This window comes from Amphiura filiformis, chromosome 7, assembly GCF_039555335.1.
Source record: "Amphiura filiformis chromosome 7, Afil_fr2py, whole genome shotgun sequence".
NCBI classification, from domain to species: Eukaryota; Metazoa; Echinodermata; class Ophiuroidea; order Amphilepidida; family Amphiuridae; genus Amphiura; species Amphiura filiformis.
The window spans coordinates 23,570,012-23,592,429 of record NC_092634.1 but is presented as its reverse complement, the minus strand read 5'-3'; the positions used below and the strand labels follow the sequence as shown (position 1 = coordinate 23,592,429).

Sequence of the window (22,418 nt, the reverse complement as noted above, 5' to 3'; positions counted from 1 at the left end):
CCTACCTGAGGGGATCCGAGAGGGACCCAGATGTCGTCAAGCGTATCACGCTCAGACAACATCTGAGCTCTTCCGCGAGGTGAGCCTATTAGCGGTGCTAACAGCTAGCCTCAACGAGAGCTCCATGGGCCTAGCCCATAGGGTAGGCACCGGAGTTTTGCGCGGTTCGCGCAAAAGCGCACAGAACTCAGTACACCGGTCGATCTTACCGTTTCCGATGTTGATTAAGATACTTCTTGCATCGATCCCGAGATGCGGAAAAACCAATAGTCATTTTGTCCCACATAAATGAATAAATAACAAAAACCCCGATCCCCGGTGGACTCACCCAAAAGGTGACGTCACACCATATGATCGTCCTTATCCTCCTTGGTCTCCGACTGACACAGAGCGTGCCTATCGATTGTTCATAGCACTGTGTATCAATTTCTCGACCAAAGGCGAGATATACGGTTGTAGTTTCACACCTTAGGTAAAACCAAACCGGTATTGTTCGACTGAGGATAGTTTTGACGGCATTTTCTGGCGAAAAAGTGACAAAAACGATCCAAAACTTAGCTACATATCGTGCCTCCGTTTGTATCACGGGACACACGAGCAATTCAAAATGGCCGCTCGTTGGCGCCATTCATTTTGTTTCCCACGTAAAACAACCATTGCAGCCTGTAAGTTACAATAGATGTTTGTACATACACATTGTATTTCATGTACGGTAGGTTATTGTTGCTATGTTAGGGTGATTACTCTATCGTTATGTCTTCATTACCGTCCAATAAAGACGAGTTAATCAGATATTCATACGGTGGGGATTGGTAGGGACCGTCTGACATTTTAGTAATAAAGTTAGCCAGTCCTTACTTTACCACTAACGTTAGCGACCAGCCTCCGTGCTCAGGTTTGCTTACTGGGCTTGAGTCGCGTGTTGGGGGGTAGTGCCCCCCTCCCTTTTCTCCTCGCTTCGCCTCGGCCCTGTCGGGCTTGCCCTTCCCTGGTGACGGAGCGGGACCCACACCGCTCTGTTTCACCCACAGGAGTGCTCACGATCTTCTAGATGTCTTTCTTTTGCTTAGGACTCTCCGAGTTCCAGCTTGACGATTGGGATAGGCTCCGTCATCGCCATAAGGCGAAGAAGAAATCTACCAAGGGCACTGGTAAGGTCGATCACGGTGGATTCTGCTGTGACAGCCCCTATGGGTCATGGCAGGTCTGCTTAAGGGGCTCCGGTCCCCGGACAAGCAGGCGGTTCCTCCGGGGCCTGCCAGCGCGTCCACAGGCTCCGCAGCCAGCGAAAGCACTGACTATACGTCGGAGCAAAGTAGCAGGCAGCAGAGCGGTAACCACCAGCGAAAACCCTAGCGGGTTTTGCAGCAGGAGGATACCAGTCGATCACGGTAGATTCTGCTGTGACAGCCCCTATGGGTCATGGCAGGTCTGCTTAAGGGGCTCCGGTCCCGGACAAGCAGCGGTTCCTTCGAGGACTGCTAAGCGCGTCCAAAGGCTCAGCAGCCAGCGAAAGCACTGACTATACGTCGGAGCAAAGTAGCAGGCAGCAGAGCGGTAACCACCAGCGAAAACCCTAGCGGGTTTTGTAGCAGGAGGATACCAGCCCTCTAGCGAAAATCCTCACGGGTTTTTAGCAGGAGGACACCCGTCTGTTGCAGGCATGTCTCACGGGCTCAAACAGCCACAGTAGTAGCCAGCGACGGGCAGCATGCAAGGGTACCCGGGCTTGCCTGGGTTGAACCCTAGCATGCATGGGTTCAACAGAGAGGCGATACATGGCTAACGCTGTGGGTGTAGTCTTAGCAGAACCAACTGGGGTTGTCACACGCAGCGTTCCATGGCGGGACCGCCGAGTGATACCCTGGGCCCTAGAATAGCTGCTGGCTGTCCACAGGGACTGGCTGGCGATTATTCAGGGGTTGGGCTCGCAGTCTCTCACGGGACAGCGACCCAGGTGCATTCGTGGCAGCTACAAAGGCGAGCTACGGCTTGACTTCAGTGGTAGCCGCTATGCACCCGCCCATAGCTGCCGTGAGTGGTCCGCCACACACAGCGACCTTTTGGGCGAAGCTCTAGAGGGTACAGTGAGTAGCTTGAACAGCCTAGCTGATCAACAACCCACTTATGTCCTCGAGAGCCAGCGGAGCGTGGGTGATCCATTACCGTCAATGGGTCAATTACCCTCTCTTGATCGATCACTGTCAAATCAACAGGGCATAGCTCCATTGATTGACGCTGCCTATTCAGGTGGCGAGGTGACTGATCGGGGTATGCAGCTCAGCTACCCGTGGTACTAGGCAAGCTCCCTCTAGCCAAGGGACAGCCGGTAGATCGGGGTACCCATACACACGGCTTGATCCCCTTGCGGGGAACGCAGTGAGGCATGGGTACAGTGGTACACCGCCGGGAGCCCTCACGGGCACCTACGCTAGTACCGCGCGCCGGTACCACGCCAGCACACAGCTTGATCCCCAAACAGGGAGCGCAGTGTGGCGAGGTACAGCGGTCCACAGTTGGGAACCCTCACGGTACCCACGCTGATACCGCACCGGTACCGCAGCACCCGCCTTAGTCGCCACAGTCTCTGTGGCAACAAGGGGCGGTGCTGGTACTGCAGTACCATGGGGTTACCCTGGTGGCGGATCCTTTCAGGGTCAGCTGCCGGCGGGTATGCCCGTGGTACCCGCCGCAGGGTGTTTCTTCCACGGCCTAGCACCGTGGCAAGTGTCGCCTAGCGATGGCCACGCAGTACCAACATCAGCTGTTGACCAGGCCAGCCGGCATGGGGCTAACCCAGATCTTGATCAGGGTAGGCCCCGTGCTGCTAGCGCTAGGGCGACGGCTGCGAGAGCATCTTGGACCCAGTGGTGCCATGGCGGATACCTCAGGGTCTCGCGGAGTACTCCCTCTTCTGCTGGCAGGTAGTCGGCGAGCCACACAGTGGTTATGCCTTCTTACCCGCTTTCAGATGCCCGTCCTCAGTTACCGTCATCATCGGAGCATGATCACGGATACTGTAAGCGAGGAAAGGAGTCGGAAGCTGAGTCCGGTAGTGACATCACTACAGTCTCCTTCCCCGCTGCCCAGCGAGGGGAGCAACAGCACTGATCTTCCTCCGGACACCCCCTAAGGGGGAGTCCATGGAGGAGGACCAGGGATCCTTTCAGTAGGATGCTCAGCTGCTGCTTCCTCACAGGGGCGCCTGCACTCTCATTCCCGGCAAACCTCACGGGTAGATATCGTGGGGCTGTCGAGCTCAGTAGAGCTATGGCGCCGCGTGCTTGCTGCGCTTCCTCTGCGTGTAGCGCGGAGGACCACGGGACCTACCTGAGGGGATCCGAGAGGGACCCAGATGTCGTCAAGCGTATCACGCTCAGACAACATCTGAGCTCTTCCGCGAGGTGAGCCTATTAGCGGTGCTAACAGCTAGCCTCAACGAGAGCTCCATGGGCCTAGCCCATAGGGTGTCCACTCAGCGCCGGGGAGGGGCCTGCCACTCCAATCGCTCAGCGATGGAAAGGCAGGGTCCTTTTCTCTTTGGATGCTTCTGCGCTACGGTGGAGGACCGTGCAAAGAAGCTACCAACGGAGCACTCTGAAGAGGTCGGAAACTGCCCTTACCATGGGTAGGAGCTCCGACTTCAGCAGGCCGTGCACCACCAACAGTACCGAGCCCACTACCTCTGCAGCACCCATTTCTGGGAGGCGCAAGGGTAGCACAGGAACAGCTGGCAAGCCCGAAGAAGAGCAAGCGCTCTTCCAAGGGAAGCTAGGCAGAGCATTCCTGGGGGCTCAGCGGTTTTTCCACAGGGGATCTCCCAGTGGGCGACCGCTTATGGCTTTCACCCAGAGGTGGGAAACCATCTCTTTGGCGCCTGGGTATGGTCAGTGGTGAGTGGGGGTTACAGACTGGCAACCCAGTCTCCCCACATTCATCTGCACATTTCGGAGGTCCACAGTAGTGCCGTCAGGCGGCCCCCAGCGTCGGGCACTACTGACAGGGACCACACAGCTTCTCACGAAGCGGGCGATTGGCCGGTCTACCCCCCGTTCTACGGGTGATCTTGGAGCCATTGGCTCCAAGGAAGACCGGCGACAGGAGCCCCATCCGAACCGCAGGTTGTTGAACACGTGCTTCAGGCCCAAGAGGTTCAGAATGGGGACTCTCGCCTCGGTGCTAGCCTGCTCCATCAGGGGCATGGGAACAGCATCGCTAGATCTCTCGGACGCCTATCTGCATATGCCAATCGCCTCTCAAGATCGGAGGCATCTGCGCTTCTAGGTACAGGATCAAAATTACCAGTTTTGATACCGGCCATCCGGCCTGTCCATCTCTCCCAGGGTGTTTAACACTCTTGGTCAGAGCGGTGGCAGCGTACCTGAAGCACAGGGGTGTCAACATCAGTTGCTACCTGGACGTTTGGCTCATATCACGGACGCACTCCACTGAAGACTACGGGTCTCATGGGGTTGATAGTCCGTGGGGTGCGGGACCCTGGATTTTTTGTTCAGCTCAAAAAAGTCCAGCGCGGTCCCGACGCAGACACCACTAGTTGTTGGGGCCCAGATCACCCTCACGGAGGGGGTCGCGGTGCTCTCGCCCGAGCGGGGGACGAACATGGTGCGGTGGGCCTGGCTCTTGGCCGAGTCGCGTGCAAAACCCGCGGTGGCATGGATGAAGGTGGTAGGCCTAATGGCCAGTATGGTAGACCTCGTACTGTACTGCCGTTTCTCGTTAGGCTTACCCAACTACACCTTCTAGCCTGCTTGCAGGCCCAGTCGTCACCAATATCCCTCGCGGTTCCGTTGTCGGAGATCGCGAGAGAGGAACTCTGGTGGTGGACCCATCAGCCCAATTTGACCCAGGGTGTCAGGTTTCCTGCACCCCGGTATGTCACGTAGTGGCGACCATAGCGTTAAAGCGGGGCTGGGGGGTCCACATCCACGGAGACTCCGTCTCGGGCCTATGGGGCCATAGAGACAGAGTTTCACATCAACCTCCCTCGCTTACGAGGAGGTGATCGTGGAATCACATACCGTTGTCCCTGACGGATAACACAACCGTGGTAGCCTACCCCAACAGACAAGGGGACTCCGGGCCACCACGATTGAGCCTGCATGCACGACACCTGATAGGGTGGTGCAAGTTCAGGCAGATTACGATGAGAGCGATACACCTCGCGGGCGTCACCAGCAGCCTCGCGCACAATCTGTCACGAGGAAGGGTGTCGGGACCAGCAGAATGGTCCCTTGCTCCATGAGTCGCTCAGACGATCTTCAAGGGATGTACCACCCTCCAAAGATCTGTTCGCATCTCATCGCAATCATCCACTGCCGGTGTACTGCTCAAGGGTCGCGGACCCCCAAGCATTCACCGTGGGCGCTCTGTCCATAGACTGGGGAGGATGACAGCTTATGCAGTCCCTCCGATCTCACTACTCATGAGGGTGGTGGCCAAGATCGGGTGGGAAGACTGCATTGTCATTCTGCTAGCGGCAAGGCCGCTGGCACTCCCAGTACCAGATCTACTCCGGATGCCCGGAGCGGAGGTACCAGTCTATCACTAGAGCACCTGCAGTTAGCTGCATGGCCCTTACCAGGAACACGCAGCGGAGGATACTTTTCATCAGAAGCTGTTTTTCTCATCGCCGGGGCTGGGCGGAAGTCTACCCTCCGTGCACGTATAGCCAGAGTCTGGCTCCATACTACGCTTGGTGCAATGAGACAAATAGCTCTCCCGCTAGAACCTCTGTGCTGCTAGTTCGGAGTTTCTGACAGAAAAGTTCCAAGCAAGACTTCAGCGGGCCACTGGGGCCAGCTATAAGTCAGCTGTCCTCTCCATTCACCGAGGTTTCGAGGCGGGTTAGACTATCATAGCCGATGGTTACCTTATTAGTCTCACGCCTCGGCGGTATGTTCGACGCAGTGTCTACCAAAAGGAAAGTGATCCTCCTAAGGGATCCCAACACAGTCTTAGATTACTTTAAGGGTCACCCTTTTGACCTTCCGTCAAAAGCGGCGCTTAAATCGTAACTCTCAAGATGGCTTTCCGGTTTGGCGTTGGCTTCGGACGGCGGTGCTGAGTTGCACACGGTCTCGAGGTTAGCTTCGTGTTCACAAACACTGGAGCGACACTGTTTCGGCGCTCTGTTCGCGTGACTACGAACGGGCGCGGCGCATACCGACATTCGTCCCTCTCCAATCCCCAGGGTTGGGCAAGGTTCGGCTGAAGCCAAAGATAGGCTGGGGTGTCCGATAAGGCGCTGCAGCACTATTTCTTCCGAACACAAGCCTTGCGAGGGACTCACGACCGAATTCTTCACCCTTCCAGAGCCTTCGGTCCAGCCGCTGTCGCAATGGCTGGTCCAGGTTTTGTTGGGGTCCTGGGGATCGCGAAGGTTTCGCGTCCCACGACCCACTCGACACTGAGCTATCTCATCATCTTGGGTATACCGTTCGGTTGTCCCTTGAGGAGATCTAGCAGGCGGAGTCCCGGAAGCCACCTTCGCCCTTCTCTACGATACTTCCGTTTACGTTAGTAATCAGAGACGGGGCGGGAGGTTTACCGGGACATTGTTCGGGCGATCATAATACGGTGGTGTCGGGTACCAGGTTTTCAGACTATACAGAATACTCAGCATGGTAAGAACCAGTGTCGCTATTCTTAACCACCAAACTTATTAAGTAAGGAGGTTTATGTCTGTGATCGCGTGGTCTTTTTTGTTTCCCGACCGTTGGGGGAAAGTATTTTCTGACCTCGCGAAAACCATCGTTACCCGCTCCCGATCCCTGATCAGATGCTGACCAATCTTGTACCTCCATCCGTCGGTTACTTGCTAGATCGATCTTTCAGATGTTGATGCAAGAAGTATCTTAATCAACATCGAGAAGCGGTAAGATCGACCGGTGTACTGAGTCTAGTCCCAAACAAAAATGTTTGGTAGACTCATAACCGGTCGCGATCTTACCTTTCCGATGTTGATTATCCCGGACCCGCCACCACCTACAAGTTTGGTCCGAGTAGGGGATCCCAAGTCGGATAAGGGGCGATCATATGGTGTGGCGTCACCTTTTGGGTGAGTCCACGAGGGGATCGAGGGTTTTGTTATTTATTCATTTATGTGGGACAAAATGACTATTGGTTTTTCCGCATCTCGGATCGATGCAAGAAGTATCTTAATCAACATCGGAAAGGTAAGATCGCACCGGTTATGAGTCTACCAAACATTTTGTTTGGGACTATTTTCAGCGCATTTGGGTGTCCAAAGCGCATTTTGGGTTCCATCGAGAATGTTCACGATTTTGACCCATCGATAAGCTTAAAGTTAAAACTTACGATTTTATGCCCCAAATCGGCAGCATTTACAAGAAAATTCACGCAATATTGGTTCTAACTTCACTTATGTACATCAAAATACAAATAACGATCATTAAACCAAGCATAATGTGGGGAAATTTGCCCTTGCTTTCGACATTTCGATCGACGATTTGTGATGGTCGCCATCTTTATTTTATTTTTTCCAGAAACTGGAAATGAACCGAAGTCGTTCGTAATTGATTGACAGGCCATGGTTTTACCGATGTTTTTCTCGTGTTTTGCATTGATAACATGGGATCACACATTTTAGCGCTTTTTGACCTATTTTTTGGCGCATTTTCGCGCATTTTGAAAAGTGGCCAGCGCATTTTGCCGTTTTAAATCGCGCGAAACTCCGGTGCCTACCATAGGGTGTCCACTCAGCGCCGGGGGGAGGGGCCTGCCACTCCAATCGCTCAACGCGATGGAAAGGCAGGGTCCTTTTTCTCTTTGGATGCTTCTGCGCTTCGGTGGAGGACCGTGCAAAGAAGCTACCAACGGAGCACTCTGAAGAGGTGGAAACTGCCCTTACCATGGGTAGGAGCTCCGACTTCAGCAGGCCGTGCACCACCAACAGTACCCGAGCCCACTACCTCTGCAGCACCCATTTCTGGGAGGCGCAAGGGTAGCACAGGAACAGCTGGCAAGCCCCGGAGAAGAGCAAGCGCTCTTCCAAGGGAAGCTAGGCAGAGCATTCCTGGGGGGCTCAGCGGTTTTTTCCACAGGGGATCTCCCAGTGGGCGACCGCTTATGGCTTTCACCCAGAGGTGGGAAACCATCTCTTTGAGCGCCTGGGTATGGTCAGTGGTGAGTGGGGGTTACAGACTGGCAACCCAGTCTCCCCACATTCGTCTGCACATTTCAGAGGTCCACAGTAGTGCCGTCAGACGGCCCCCAGCGTCGGGCACTACTGACAGGGATCACACAGCTTCTCACTGGCGGGCGATTGTCCCGGTCTACCCCGTTCTACGGGTGATCTTGGAGCCATTGGCTCCAAGGAAGACCGGCGACGGGAACCCCATCCGGAACCGCAGGCTGTTGAACACGTTCTTCAGGCCCAAGAGGTTCAGAATGGGGACTCTCGCCTCGGTGCTAGCCTGCCCCATCAGGGGCATGGGAACAACATCGCTAGATCTCTCGGGGCGCCTATCTGCATATGCCAATCGCCTCTCAAGATCGGAGGCATCTGCGCTTCTAGGTACAGGATCAAAATTACCAGTTTTGATACCGGCCATCCGCCTGTCCATCTCTCCCAGGGTGTTTAACACTCTTGGTCAGAGCGGTGGCAGCGTACCTGAAGCACAGGGGTGTCAACATCAGTTGCTACCTGGACGTTTGGCTCATATCTGGACGCACTCCACTGAAGACTACGGGTCTCATGGGGTTGATAGTCCGTGGGGTGCGGGACCCTGGATTTTTGATCAGCTCAAAAAGTCCAGCGTGGTCCCGACGCAGAACACCACTATTTGTAGGGGCCCAGATCACCCTCACGGAGGGGTTCGCGGTGCTCTCACCCGAGCGGGTGGCGAACATGGTGCAGTGTGCCTGACTCTTGGCGAGTCTCGGGCAAAACCCGCTGTGGCATGGATGAAGGTGGTAGGCCTAATGGCCAGTATGGTAGACCTCGTACTGTACTGCCGTTTCTACGTTAGGCTTACCCAACTACACCTTCTAGCCTGCTTGCAGGCCCAGTCGCCACCAATATCCTTCAGCGGTTCCGTTGTCGGAGATCGCGGAGAACTCTGGTGGTGGACCCATCAGCCCAATTTGACCCAGGGTGTCAGGTTTCCTGCACCCCGGTATGTCACGTAGTGACGCGACCATAGCGTCAAAAGCGGGGCTGGGGGTCCACATCCACGAGACTTCGCGTCTCGGGCCTATGGGGGCCATAGAGACAGAGTTTCACATCAACCTCCCTCGCTTACGAGGAGGTGATCGTGGAATCACATACCGTTGTCCTGACGGATAACACAACCGTGGTAGCCTACCCCAACAGACAAGGGGACTCCGGGCCACCACGATTGAGCCTGCATGCACGACACCTGATAGGGTGGTGCAAGTTCAGGCAGATTACGATGAGAAGCGATACACATCGCGCGGCGTCACCAGCATCCTCGCGCACAATCTGTCACGAGGAAGGGTGTCGGGACCAGCAGAATGGTCCCTTGCTCCGCAGAGTCGCTCAGGCGATCTTCAAGGATGTACCACCCCTCGAAAGATCGGTTCGCAACTCATCGCAATCATCCCCGGCCGGTGAACTGCTCAAGGGTCGCGGACCCCCAAGCATTCACCGTGGGCGCTCTGTCCATAGACTGGGGAGGGATGACAGCTTATGCAGTCCCTCCGATCTCACTACTCATGAGGGTGGTGGCCAAGATCGGGTGGGAAGACTGCATTGTCATTCTGCTAGCGGCAAGGCCGCTGGCACTCCCAGTACCAGATCTACTCCGGATGCCGGAGCGGAGGTACCAGTTTATCACTAGAGCACCTGCAGTTAGCTGCATGGCCCTTACCAGGGAACACGCAGCGGAGGGATACTTTTCATCAGAAGCTGTTTTTCTCATCGCCGGGGCTGGGCGGAAGTCTACCCTCCGTCACGTATAGCCAGAGTCTGGCTCCATACTACGCTTGGTGCAATGAGACAAATAGCTCTCCCGCTAGAGCCGCGGGGCTGCTAGTTCCGGAGTTTCTGAGAGAAAAGTTCCAAGCAAGACTTCAGCGGGCCACTGAGGCCAGCTATAAGTCAGCTGTCCTCTCCATTCACCGAGGTTTCGAGACGGGTCGACTATCATAGCCGATGGTTACCTTATTAGTCTACGCCTCGACGGTATGTTCAGCGAGTGTCTACCAAAAGGAAAGTGATCCTCCTAAGGGATCCCAACACAGTCTTAGATTACTTTAAGGGTCACCCTTTTGACCTTCCGTCGAAAGCGGCGCTTAAATCGTAACTCTCAAGATGGCTTTCGGTTTGGCGTTGGCTTCGGACGGCGGTGCTGAGTTGCACACGGTCTCGAGGTTAGCTTCGTGTTCACAAACACTGGAGCGACACTGTTTCGGCGCTCTGTTCTCGTGACTACTGAGCGGGCGCGGTGCATACCGACATTCGTCCCTCTCAATCCCCAGGGTTGGGCAAGGTTCGGCTGAAGCCAAAGATAGGCTGGGGTGTCCGATAAGGCGCTGCAGCACTATTTCTTCCGAACACAAGCCTTGCGAGGACTCACGACCGCATTCATCACCCTTACAGAGCCTTTTCGGTCCAGCCGCTGTCGCAATGGCTGGTCCAGGTGTTGGTGGGGTCCGGGGATCGCGAAGGTTTAAGGTCCCACGACCCACTCGACCGAGCTATCTCATCATCTTGGGTATACCGTTCGGTTGTCCCTTGAGGAGATCTAGCAGGCGGTGTCCCGGAAGCCACCTTCGCCCTTCTCTCACGATACTTCCGTTTACGTTAGTAATCAGAGGCGGGCGGGAGGTTTACCGGGACATTGTTGAAGCGATCATAATCTGTGGTGTCGGGTACCAGGTTTTCAGACTATACAGAATACTCAGCATGGTAAGAACCAGTGTCGCTATTCTTAACCACCAAACTTATTAAGTAAGGAGGTTTATGTCTGTGATCGCGTGGTCTTTTTGTTTCCCGACCGTTGGGGAAAATATTTTCTGACCTCGCGAAAACCATCGTTACCGCTCCCGATCCCTGATCAGATGCTGACCAATCTTGTACCTCCATCCGTCGGTTACTTGCTAGATCGATCTTTCAGATGTTGATGCAAGAAGTATCTTAATCAACATCGGAAGCGGTAAGATCGACCGGTGTACTGAGTCTAGTCCCAAACAGAAATGTTTGGTAGACTCATAACCGGTCTTGATCTTACCTTTCCGATGTTGATTATCCCGACCCAGCCACCCCTACAAGTTTGGTCCTAGTAGGGGATCCCAAGTCGGATAAGGGATTTATCATATGGTGTGGCGTCACCTTTTGGGTGAGTCCACCGGGGATCGGGGTTTTGTTATTTATTCATTTATGTGGGACAAAATGACTATTGGTTTTCCGCATCTCGGGATCGATGCAAGAAGTATCTTAATCAACATCGGAAAGGTAAGATCACACCGGTTATGAGTCTACCAAACATTTCTGTTTGGGACTATTCTGCCTGTGTTGCCTGCTTGGAAAGCATGCAACATCATGGACAAGATCTGGAAAAGTAATCTACCAAGAGATCTAAAGATCAAGTTGTTTACCACCACTGTAGAATCGGTACTAACATGGCGCTGAAACATGGACAATAACAACCAAAATGAGAAAAGCTATGGATGGCTGCTATACCCGTCTCTTGCGGAAGGCACTAGATATCTCATGGCAAACTCACACCACCAACAAAGAACTATGGGAATCTGTTACCAATCTCTGAGAGGCTCAGGATTAGAAGGTTAAAGTTTGCAGGGCACTGTGCGAAGAGGAAGCAGCTTCAAGTGTTCTTATGTGGCAGCCCAAACATGGAAAGCGAACAAGAGGTGCACCCAAGAAGGATTATTATCAAGATGTTGGCAGATGATACAGGATTAACAGGCCCAGACATCAAGAATTGTATGCTTGACAGAGCAGTTTGGAGAGCCATTATGGGAGTCCGACTACAAGAGTCGACATAAGCAAAGCAAAGCAAAGCAAGCCTGTGAGGCGACCTGAACTGGTTTTCAAGTGAAGTTGCAAAATTTTCCACTTCCTGGTAATTTGCGATCTCACTATTCCACACCTGGTGGTCTAGAGATAAACACAAGTGTGAATGTTCTGTCTAACCTACACAGGTGAAGAGATTGTTATTTGCAAGCTTGAAAAAAATGAAACCATTGTGCCCATAAATCTTCTACAAAAACATTTTATTCATTCGTCTCAATTTTAGTTTTTCAATGGGAGCTTGTGCTTTTAGGTGTTTTTTGCCCTGGTTCACCTTTATTTTGGGGCTGTTTTGAAAAAATGGGGGGAAAATCGCCCTTTACCCCCATGTATTTTGAGGGCTGGTGGAAGGCATTTGATCCTTAATTTTGTTTCAATAAAGTTTTATTATTCTTAGCAAGTGCAAATATTAAAACAATTTCCAAACCTGGTATTGGATTTCTACACAGTGAATGTTATAAATCCAAAAGTATCCCAATCCTATGAAACAGACTGGTCAGTTTTGACCCCCCCCCAAATGTTGATGAACTCTCTGAAGAGGGTTTGTATGCATTATCAATGAGTGCACCTGTGCAACACAATTCACTGATTCCCAGACACAGACAATTAGTCTAGTGAATTGTTATATGTGTGATTAGAAGTCATTCAGGCACACTATAGCCAAAATAATAAATTCTCGATCATGAGAGGATGTACCTTCTGCGTCAGCATACTTTTCATAGAATAACACGATCACGCGACCTGCATGACCGAACCTTGACCTTGCCTGGCAACGACCGTGTGATTGGTCAATTCTCAAAAGCTGTGTTTGCGCCGTAAGCGCCGGTATAAACGTAGTACGCTCGACGCAAATAACTGTGCGTACCCAAGTTGGCTTTCATGATCAGTGCGCACTACCAATCCACTTGGTTCTCATTGTATGTAACAGAAATCATACACATTACTGGAACTCAACATCCCGATAACAACAAAATAATGATGTTGAATATCAAATTCAGATTGGAACTAAGTCTATTTTGACTGCACTGCCTGACACAGCTCAGTGTGAGCTCACATACTGTTCATTCAGTGCAAATTGTCAAATACCCCAACATCAGGCTTTGCCGTTTTGAGGAGAGCGAGAGCGATTGCTCCCCATCACTCCCCTCAAATAAAGCTAAGGAGAGCTTTTTATTGCTCACCTACCTTTGGTGTAACAATAATAACCACATATGACAGTACAGTAAAATGCTCTCCTGTAGCACTCAAGGAGAGCGATTAAAAGCTCCCCTGCTACATAGCAAAACGGTAGTAACAATGCTGCTGTGTCACTGTGTGAAGGGACTGCCTTTTGAGGAGAGCAAGAGCAATCGCTCTCCACTGCTCTCCTTAAATCTGATATAGGAGAGTGATTTTTAGCTCTCCTTAGTTTACCATTATTGTGGGTTTGAAACAAAAGTGAACCATTTTGGGTTGATTATCTTGTTGGGCTTAATTACCTGAACTTACCTGAACAATTTCTTGATCTTGCTTTTTTTTTTTTTTCACAGGGCAAAAGTAATGAAGAGATGTTGGTGGACCCTCCACAACAAGGTGTAAGTATATCAATTTGTTCATGATCATTTATATAACAACAGAAAGAAGGGAATTATTTTATCATTCTTCTTCCGTATCAGTGCCTCCCTCATATGTATGAGTATTATCGCACTGCGTACAGACAAGCTGTACTTATTTTTACTCTGGAACCTAGAGTAGATGAGTCACGAGTGTATTTTTGAAGTAGGCCTACAGTCAACAGTACCGGGATGATCCCCTGCTCTTTACGAATAGCCTGTAACGTTCTTTAACGTGCACACTACATTAATGTGAGAAAATATGCATGTACATGGGACCGACAGCTTAAAGTGCCCTCCGAAGCACTAAGCAAGTAGAGTGAAGTGCCTTGCTCAAGGACACAAAGAGCCAGCCAAGCTCAGGCGGACCTGGGATTCGAACCCTTGACCCTTGGATTCACAGTCCAATGCCTTAACCGCTAGGCCACGCTCCCCTCAAGGCATTTACTGCCATTTCAAGGCATTGTACTGCCATTTCAAGGCAGTACATGTACATGATGAATAGAGCTAGAAGTTTACTACAATGTAGAAGTTGATTCTTGAATGTAGCAGAAGCGGATGTACATGTAGGTATTATGACCAAATATAAGAGTACCAGGTATGACTGCATATAGAGTGTATGCAATAAACCAACCGGAACGGTATAACACTTGAAATGGCAGCCATGCTGGAGGACTTAACTTAAGATGACAGAGGGGCATGTCTCTAGATCGATTCCACAACCATTCATACCTATCACACGTTATATTGTATTATCATGCAAGTTTTCCCGTGGTACCTTATGGAGGACAGAATTTTATTTAAATGAGGATGACTCTGTCATGAGTGACGTCATATTGCATTACCCTCTATTATAATCTCAACTGGCATTTGAATTTAGTGGCAGACTGGCAGTGCAATCACCATGCATGGATTATAAAAATCACTTTGTACACAAAAATCCCATTGTTAAAGAAGTCTTTCAAAACAAAATGAAATATCTCCTTGGGCAATGTTTTTCACGTGTAGGGCTGCTAAGAATAATAATTACGTTATTTGTGGTTCAAATCACAGTATGTATTTTGGCTCAAAATGCATGTTTTGACATTTTGGGAAAAAAATCACCAAAAATTACAAACTTGTTTCCAAAAGGAACAAATGTAACTTATGGTCACTTCAGAATCTAATTAAAGACAGATATAGAAATATGTACAAAATGACTGCATGTTTAGATCTTTATGAAGTGAACACAGATGACATGAAATCAAGAAAGTTCAACATTGTGAGGGGGGTACCGGGTACCCTATTGGTTTAGGAATGGATTGTCTACATTTTCAAATATCATCCCCTTTACGCATCTATCTATGTGGGAAAAAAAGAACATTTTCAGCGTAAATGTGGTAATTTAGCACAATTAGCAAGCCAATACGTGGTACACTGCACATGAATTGCATTCTGGGCTGGTATCCCCAAACAACACTTCCTTATTTCAATTTCAATTAATTCTTTAGTGGGGATAGGCTCTCTTATGTGTTCCTTGTTCCAAGACAAGGTCATGCTTTATTTCACCCCTATCAGAGGTATAAGTCTTCCGAATTCGGAAATGATTTTGATTGTGAAATTTGTGTAAAAAAAAAAAAATTTATTTTGATTTTTTTTTACATTTCGAATGGATGATGATAATTAGTCATAAAAAGAGCCAAAAGGGGTGATACCCTGCAGCCTATTCCCGGACAAGCCCCTTGCACTTCCGGAAATTTGGCGAGGTGCTCGCCTTTGGCTCGCATGTTTTTCAGGGAGTGGATTGTTACCTCACTTACACCTCTGCCCTTATGTATTTCTTTATTTTTGTTTTAAGTGTATAATCATTATAGCACCCTCTCCATATATATTTTGATCGGTTTTTCTGAGCGAACTGATATGTGAATGAAAGGTCTTGAATTCACCATTTTCATAAAGCCTATCCATAATTACAGGGCTTGTTAAATTTGGTAACCTCAATTTGCTTGTTTTGTCACGAGTTCTTTGGAAATACATCAGTTTGCAGCGTCAGATTTCAGGATGGTAATGAGAAAAATATGATTACTATATGATACCAAAAACTCAACAACAATGAGAAAAATCGGGGGATGAGAGCTGTCGATCGGGCTATGGACCTTGAATCAATTTTGTTGCACTGACTTTGATAATAATCAGTTTTGATGGGGATGAGAAACGGCAGCTTTTTTGAGTTTGCAAATATGTCTTATGTGCATAATTATAATTAAACTTTAAAGTTATCATTACAGTGGGTTGCAAAAAAAATCAATAAAGGGACATTCCAAAAATTGGCAACTTCTATTCAAAATGTGTGTAGGCTAACTTTGCCAAATCATTTTTGTTGTCAAGTATGAAAAAACTTAATACGTCAAGTCAGACATTAGAACTAAAACCATTTGTCAGACTACCTTGTTACTACGGGTGATACCAACTTTTCAAGGGTGAAAATAAGTGGGAGACGGGAGCCGTTTAGCCCCCAGAAACCCTGAAATGGCCCCTGGTCCCATCTAAATTTAAGCTGACCAGGGGACAATTTTCTTCAGAAACTGGCCCCTGATCACTATACCCAAAAATTCAATTCCATAGCCATAAATGCATGATGAACTTATCCAGAACAAATGTTGGCCCCTTGTTGATCAGAAGTGGCCCCTGGTTCCATGTTGAATGAAGTGAACCAGGGACCATTTTGTGTAAAAAGGAGCCCCTGGTTCATTATTTCTTATTTTCACCTTTGCCATTACCAAGTCTTACCAATGAAGTGTTCTCTGAGCCACTGCATCATTGGTGCTCTTGTTTATAAAGCTTACGGGACTAAATTGCCACGTAAGAGACTTGGTAGAGTGTGAAATAATCCCAAATTAAATCATGTACAAATAAAGAATGGTTAAGTTCAAGACCTGTCAAGCTCACGAGTGTTATATTTATGGCCAAGTACAAAGTACAAGATTGCATGCATGAATTATAAACTTGCAGCAGTTTATCATTCATTCATTCATGAAGAATTAATGAGTGCAAACTGTGCATCACATGCATTCAACTGTTGACATTTCCATAAATATTGATCCCAGCACATGCCCAAGTGTAAAGACAACATTCATCAATCTATACCAGTATACTTCTCATCATAAAAATCTCCCGCCCTTCCTGCTTCCTAACGAGTGACTGGGGGACACTGCAATAGAAATAATAGAAAATGTTAAAAAATTTGAGCTTGTTTTGCATCATTTTAAAAGTAAAACATGTTTTCTGTAACTTATTTGAACCACTAAGGTGTCATTTTAAAGCTATCAAATAGCATTTTATCCTAGTTTCTGAAGACAATTGGTAGGTTTTGATATGAAGAGCTTAGTTTCAAAACCCCTTACATCCACTTGCCCAATTTTGAGAACACATCAAAAGATCATCAAAATAATCACTGATGATATATTATAAGGTGTTTTTCAACAAAAGCAGTTTTTGGCAGGATGCTCATCATACCAAAGCATCTCAAAAATGGGCAAGTGGATGTAAGGGGTTTTGAAACTAAGCTCTTCATATGATGGGTCACAGGATTATAGGGTTCTCTCATTTTCCTCTCAGATATTTATGAACAATGACAATGATAGTATATCCTAAGGCCCGGGTACCAGAGTTCCTGCTCGTCCTTGGCCTAGTCGGGTCAAAATTCACAGGTCAAGAAAAGAATTTTCGGGTACCCGGATTCCTGCCCAAAAATTCTGTCGGGTATCCGAGTACATAATTATCCGTTAGTTGAGAGCCCTAGTATATCCTCATTGTCTTGGGTGTAAAGAAAAGAATGTCTATTACATTAGCACTCCGCTGCAATAATGTGTTTATAATATGTACATGTAATACAAAATGCAAAAATTAATGAAGAAGCCTAAATTAGAGTAAAAGACTTTGCTTTTTGAATTTATAAGCTGGGGTTGTAACATAATGCAGTTAGAACTACATGTATGTAGTGAAGAAGCATGTTCCTGAACAAGAAAGCAAGAAGGGAAATTTTTTGAGCGAGAGTAAATAGGAGACTATGTGTAGACAATTACTGATACCAATTACCATCCTAATAATTAAACACAGATTAGAATTTGAATGATATATCCACACACAGCATAAAATCACATTGATTTAGGGATTCAATCATGTTACCACGATGCGTCCGCGTCCGAACGAAGTAAACCACGCAGACGCGCCGGATGCGAGTTGTTAATCGGTGATGAACAACGATGAAACATGATTGAATCCCTTTCAACAACGAAACAAGCTAAAGATGTCTAATTCAAATTATTATTTCATTCGAATGTCCATTTGTCATTGCCACTCAACCTTCCAAAAAGATTGCGGTATTTCTCTGTTGATATAGGCAATAAAACTAAAGAATAAAGCCACTCTTATAAAGCGATAATATTTAGCTGCTACTGCCAACATAAGAGAGTTCATGTATACATTCCAGGCATGACGAATTTTACGCGCTCATGTGTAACGCTTACGTAACCTTGCGTTCGCTGATAGGCTACTGGACTGTGGATTCATCACAGATTAACAACGGTTAGCTCCTGTACAAAGGTACAGGAAGAGTTGTTGAAATTTAGTAATTATGTGTAAATGTTTTTTTTTTTTTTCCATGAAGTCTTGTGATTATTTTTGTAAGAAATGTGACTTGTAATTATTTATTAAATTATAGCGTAATTCTGTATTTTGATTAGTGAAGAACCGATCTGTCCGAGATCTGAATTGACAGATCACTGGTCATTGATTGATTGTCGGATTCTGATCCCAATCCCGGTTTGTAAAAAGCAAAAATAACATCTCCAACGCTCCTTGAGAAATTATTGGAGCACCCTAGATAATTTGTGATTATCAACTTTGACTGATGGCGTAAGTAAAACCAATGTGTACTTAGGGTTAGGGCTAGTTAAGTTTCCAGTAAAATTTGATGTGTTAGGGGCTGTGCAATAATTATGAGCCCTTGTTGGAGGGTAAAATGGGGGGGGGCCAAGAAATTTTTGGCAAGCCGAGGGGGGGAGGGGCAAGCGATTTTTGGCACACATGCTTGAAGTGCCTTTTAAATAAAATGCTATAAAAAGGCTTAGGAAAACAGTACGGAAACGCTTAAATATGCAAATTTTCCTGCTTGCTATTAAGCTCGCAACATGTATCTAGACCATTTAAGGCATATTAATTTTTCACCCTCCATATATTGGGAATGTGCAAGCTCGGGGGTCAACTGTGACCCTCAACTTTTGGACCTTACTCCTACCCCTGACTACACGCAAAATATTTTTCACCCCCGAGATTTAATTTTCATCCCATGTATTTGGATTTTCTGCAAGCTCGGGAGTGCAAAACACGGGAAAACAACCCCCGACTTTCGGGCCTTAACGCTACCCCTGGTGCAAAGGGGGGGGCAAATATTTTTGGCAGGCTGAGGGGGGCAAGCAATTTTGGCGGGCCAAGAGGGAGGGGCAACAGCGATTTTTGGCGAGCCGTTTGGAAATATTTTTTTTGCATATATTACAAATAAATTAAAATATTTAAATGTGTCAATTTCACCAACTTAAATATTATTGACATTGACACATTTCCATTACAGAAAACTACAGTGATCTCCTCTTTGAACTCGGCGACATCAGATAAGCCGTATCAGAAGATAAGCCGCAGTGACATATATTTGGCTGAATGCCGCTTTTTAATTATACCCACTAACTTGGGTTAGAAGTTTGCTGTAATTTTGAAGATACATTAGTGTTAAGTCATGTTTAGGACTGACAACTCAATAGATCAAGGCCATGCAATGTATAGGGCCCCTAATTATTCTTGCATTGTCTCCTCCCATTATAATCAAACAAACTTTTGTCTACTCATACAAGATAGGACAAATAACTGTTATTAATATACCATTGGTATTTACTATTTATCACACAAGCACCATGCGTACGTACCATGGATCCCTGGCCGCCTGCCAGCTTTCATACTGATAATGGCTGTGTGAAGGCAGGCAGGCTGCTCTGTAATTAACGGTTTATATTTCATCAGCATTTTCCAAAATGTTCCAGGCGGTTGAATTTGACAGGGTTTTAATCATTGAGACATTTTTTTGTTTATAAATGTGTCAACAAAATAACGGAGTTTAACATTTTTATACCGTATGGTATGTAATTAGAAATAGGCTTGAATTTATAACGATCGGAGATTATTAAATCCTTTCAACCCTTGCAACTAACAGAGCTGAAGCAGTTCATAAAATGTTCATGTTTGTGTCTGTCAGTCAGTCAAATGGGTCTGTAACTAACTTCAATACCTTTGGTTGTTGCCGACGGACCTGTAGCATATACCGTATTGTTTCTAATAAGCGCCCATGGGCCGTGACATTTCATGACGGCTGGGCGTTTATTAAGGATGATTTTTGTGTGTGCGTTTTTACATTAAATGACCAAAATAACACTTCCATTCATAGATGCGTCTGTTTGCAGGAGGAATGGCTTATCATCATGAGAAATTAATTTCCTATAATATTCAGTGAGACCTAGGAATGATCTAACATTCTTTTCATGTATATTTGGCAATGATGGATAATGGCACATTTAATGGAAAAATTTGGGGGTGGGCGTTTAATAGAGACTGGGCGCTTATTAGAAACAATACGGTACATGTAGTGTGTAATTATTAGTATAATAGATGCAGCGGTTTGTTTTGAATAATTATTTGAGGTAAAAGACGTTCCCTCAAAATCACTTATATCACTAAGTGGCAGTTATAGGATGGTATATTATTAATATTATCACTAGAATCAGCGGAACTAAACCTTTCTTCAATCCTGCATACCAAGTATCATTTGTTTGTTCAGCGTGTGAAGACAAATTGCCTGTGCAATTTTAACTAGCAGTACTTTACTTAGCATATTTTGCTGGTTCTTCTGGGAAGTGAAGCAATTAGTTAAAAGTCATATTGGCTAGCTGGAAGTAATAAAATATACAATTTGAGTTGTCTTTAATTTTAGAATATATTTTAAATTTATAGCAGACATCATGGCCTGTCAATATATCTTCTACAGCGGCTGCACCAGGATATTTTTCGGGAGGGGAAGTGAATTGGGGGAATCAATGAATTTTGCGGTAAATTGCCGCAAGAAGTGGACATTTTGGGTTTTTTTGCCTCAAAAGTGGGGGGGGGGGAGAGAAAAATATTCGCTCCCCCATAGTGCCGCCACTGCTTATCTACCCCTGTCAGACTTGTTATGTGTGAACTAAAATTAGATTTGTTCACATGATCAGAATCATTATAGCATATTGTAGTTTTCCAGTGTTATTGTTTATTTTTTTCAGTTGCAAGCTGTTGTAGTTTTGCATGATTATTATGTCTGTTAATAATCAGAATAAGTTATAAAAGTAAACAATGAATGATTGGAGCTGTAATGCCAACCCACTTTTCAAACATCAAAAGGTGTGTCCACATGGAGGTAAACACTCGGATGTTTGAAGGTGCAGTCAGTGGTTTTGTTCATGCGGACACACTCTGCAGAAAAATTTTTATTTGGAGATTTGACCCACCTCAAGGTCAAAAGATATTTAGGGGGTTGAACCCCCAAGTACACTTCAGGTTTGAGTTATGTGGACACATTTGGGGGTTTAATGCAGAGGTTCACTGTATGATTTGTCCAAAGTGATTGGTTTCCTATTTTTACACCCAACACTTGATTTTACCTGGTGTAGCTGAGCAAAATGCTCCCCATTTTTGACAACCTGCTTTAAACATATTTCAGATTGCATAGCAATTTTTTCACAATGTAAATATATAAATAATATAAGAATGTCAACTAAATAATGTTTTGGCCAAAAATTGCTGTGCACATTATTAAAGTAAATTGAACCCTGTCCGCACCCCAAGCACATATTAGTCATTTTGGGGGTGGATGAGGGCCAGGATCTGTGCTCAGGGTTTATGCTGGCAAAACCAGATGTGAACACAACTCAGAGTGACTTAGGATTTCATTGAACTACATTTGGAGGCTCAAACCATTGAAGGTTCATGCCCATCTGAATACATGGCTAAATGGGCTATTCCACTTTGAAGTACACACACCCCTTATCAAAGGCATGTCCTTAATCTTCTACACAGGGAGTATGAATTTCAAATGAAGCTACCTGGATGGGTGACTCCATTTGAAATCTACACCCCCTGTGTGGAAGATTAAGGTAATGCCTTTTATAGGGGGTATATGGATTTTAGCTGGAATAGCCTAAATGAAGATAAGGCTCTACAAGTTTATGATTATGATGATATAATTTGTAGGTCAAATTCCACCGGATATATTTCCTGAGAGTCAATAGTGAGAAGTGGGTGCTGGAAAATTACCAGGACCAAAACAACCTGTGAGAATCAGTCATAACAGAACTTGTGTTTATATCTAGTGGACGTGAATATATTTATCTCTTTACAATCATGCCGAATTTGGAAGCTTTATACCCGTTGTTGCTTACGTTGCCTGGACGATTGAGGCGAGTGAAGCGAAAGTTGAGAGCATTGTTGAAGGTATGTGTGCAGGCTAGGGTGGGGAATGTTATGGAAATGGAGTTCATCTGTTTGGACTTTCCTGAATCCACAGATAATATTACTCCAAATGCAGACTTGATATTTGTCAACTTTTTAGCGGAGTTTAGGTTTTTTCGTTCCTCAAATTTCTGTGTTTCCTCTTATTTTCAGTCCAATTTGAGCTATTTTACCAAAATTTCACACTTTTTTTCAGCTTTTATGAGCATTTTCAGCTTTTTTTT

At 46.8% G+C, this 22,418-nt stretch overlaps 1 protein-coding gene across 1 annotated transcript in view; it reads left to right on the top strand.

The window, feature by feature from the left end:
- Nucleotides 1-22,418, top strand: part of LOC140156912 (ribosomal protein S6 kinase 2 beta-like) — an 80,850-nt gene that overhangs the window by 5,556 nt on the left and 52,876 nt on the right. The window contains 1 exon segment of the mRNA XM_072179954.1: nt 13,564-13,608. Within this exon segment, the coding sequence (XP_072036055.1) occupies nt 13,564-13,608 (45 nt within the window).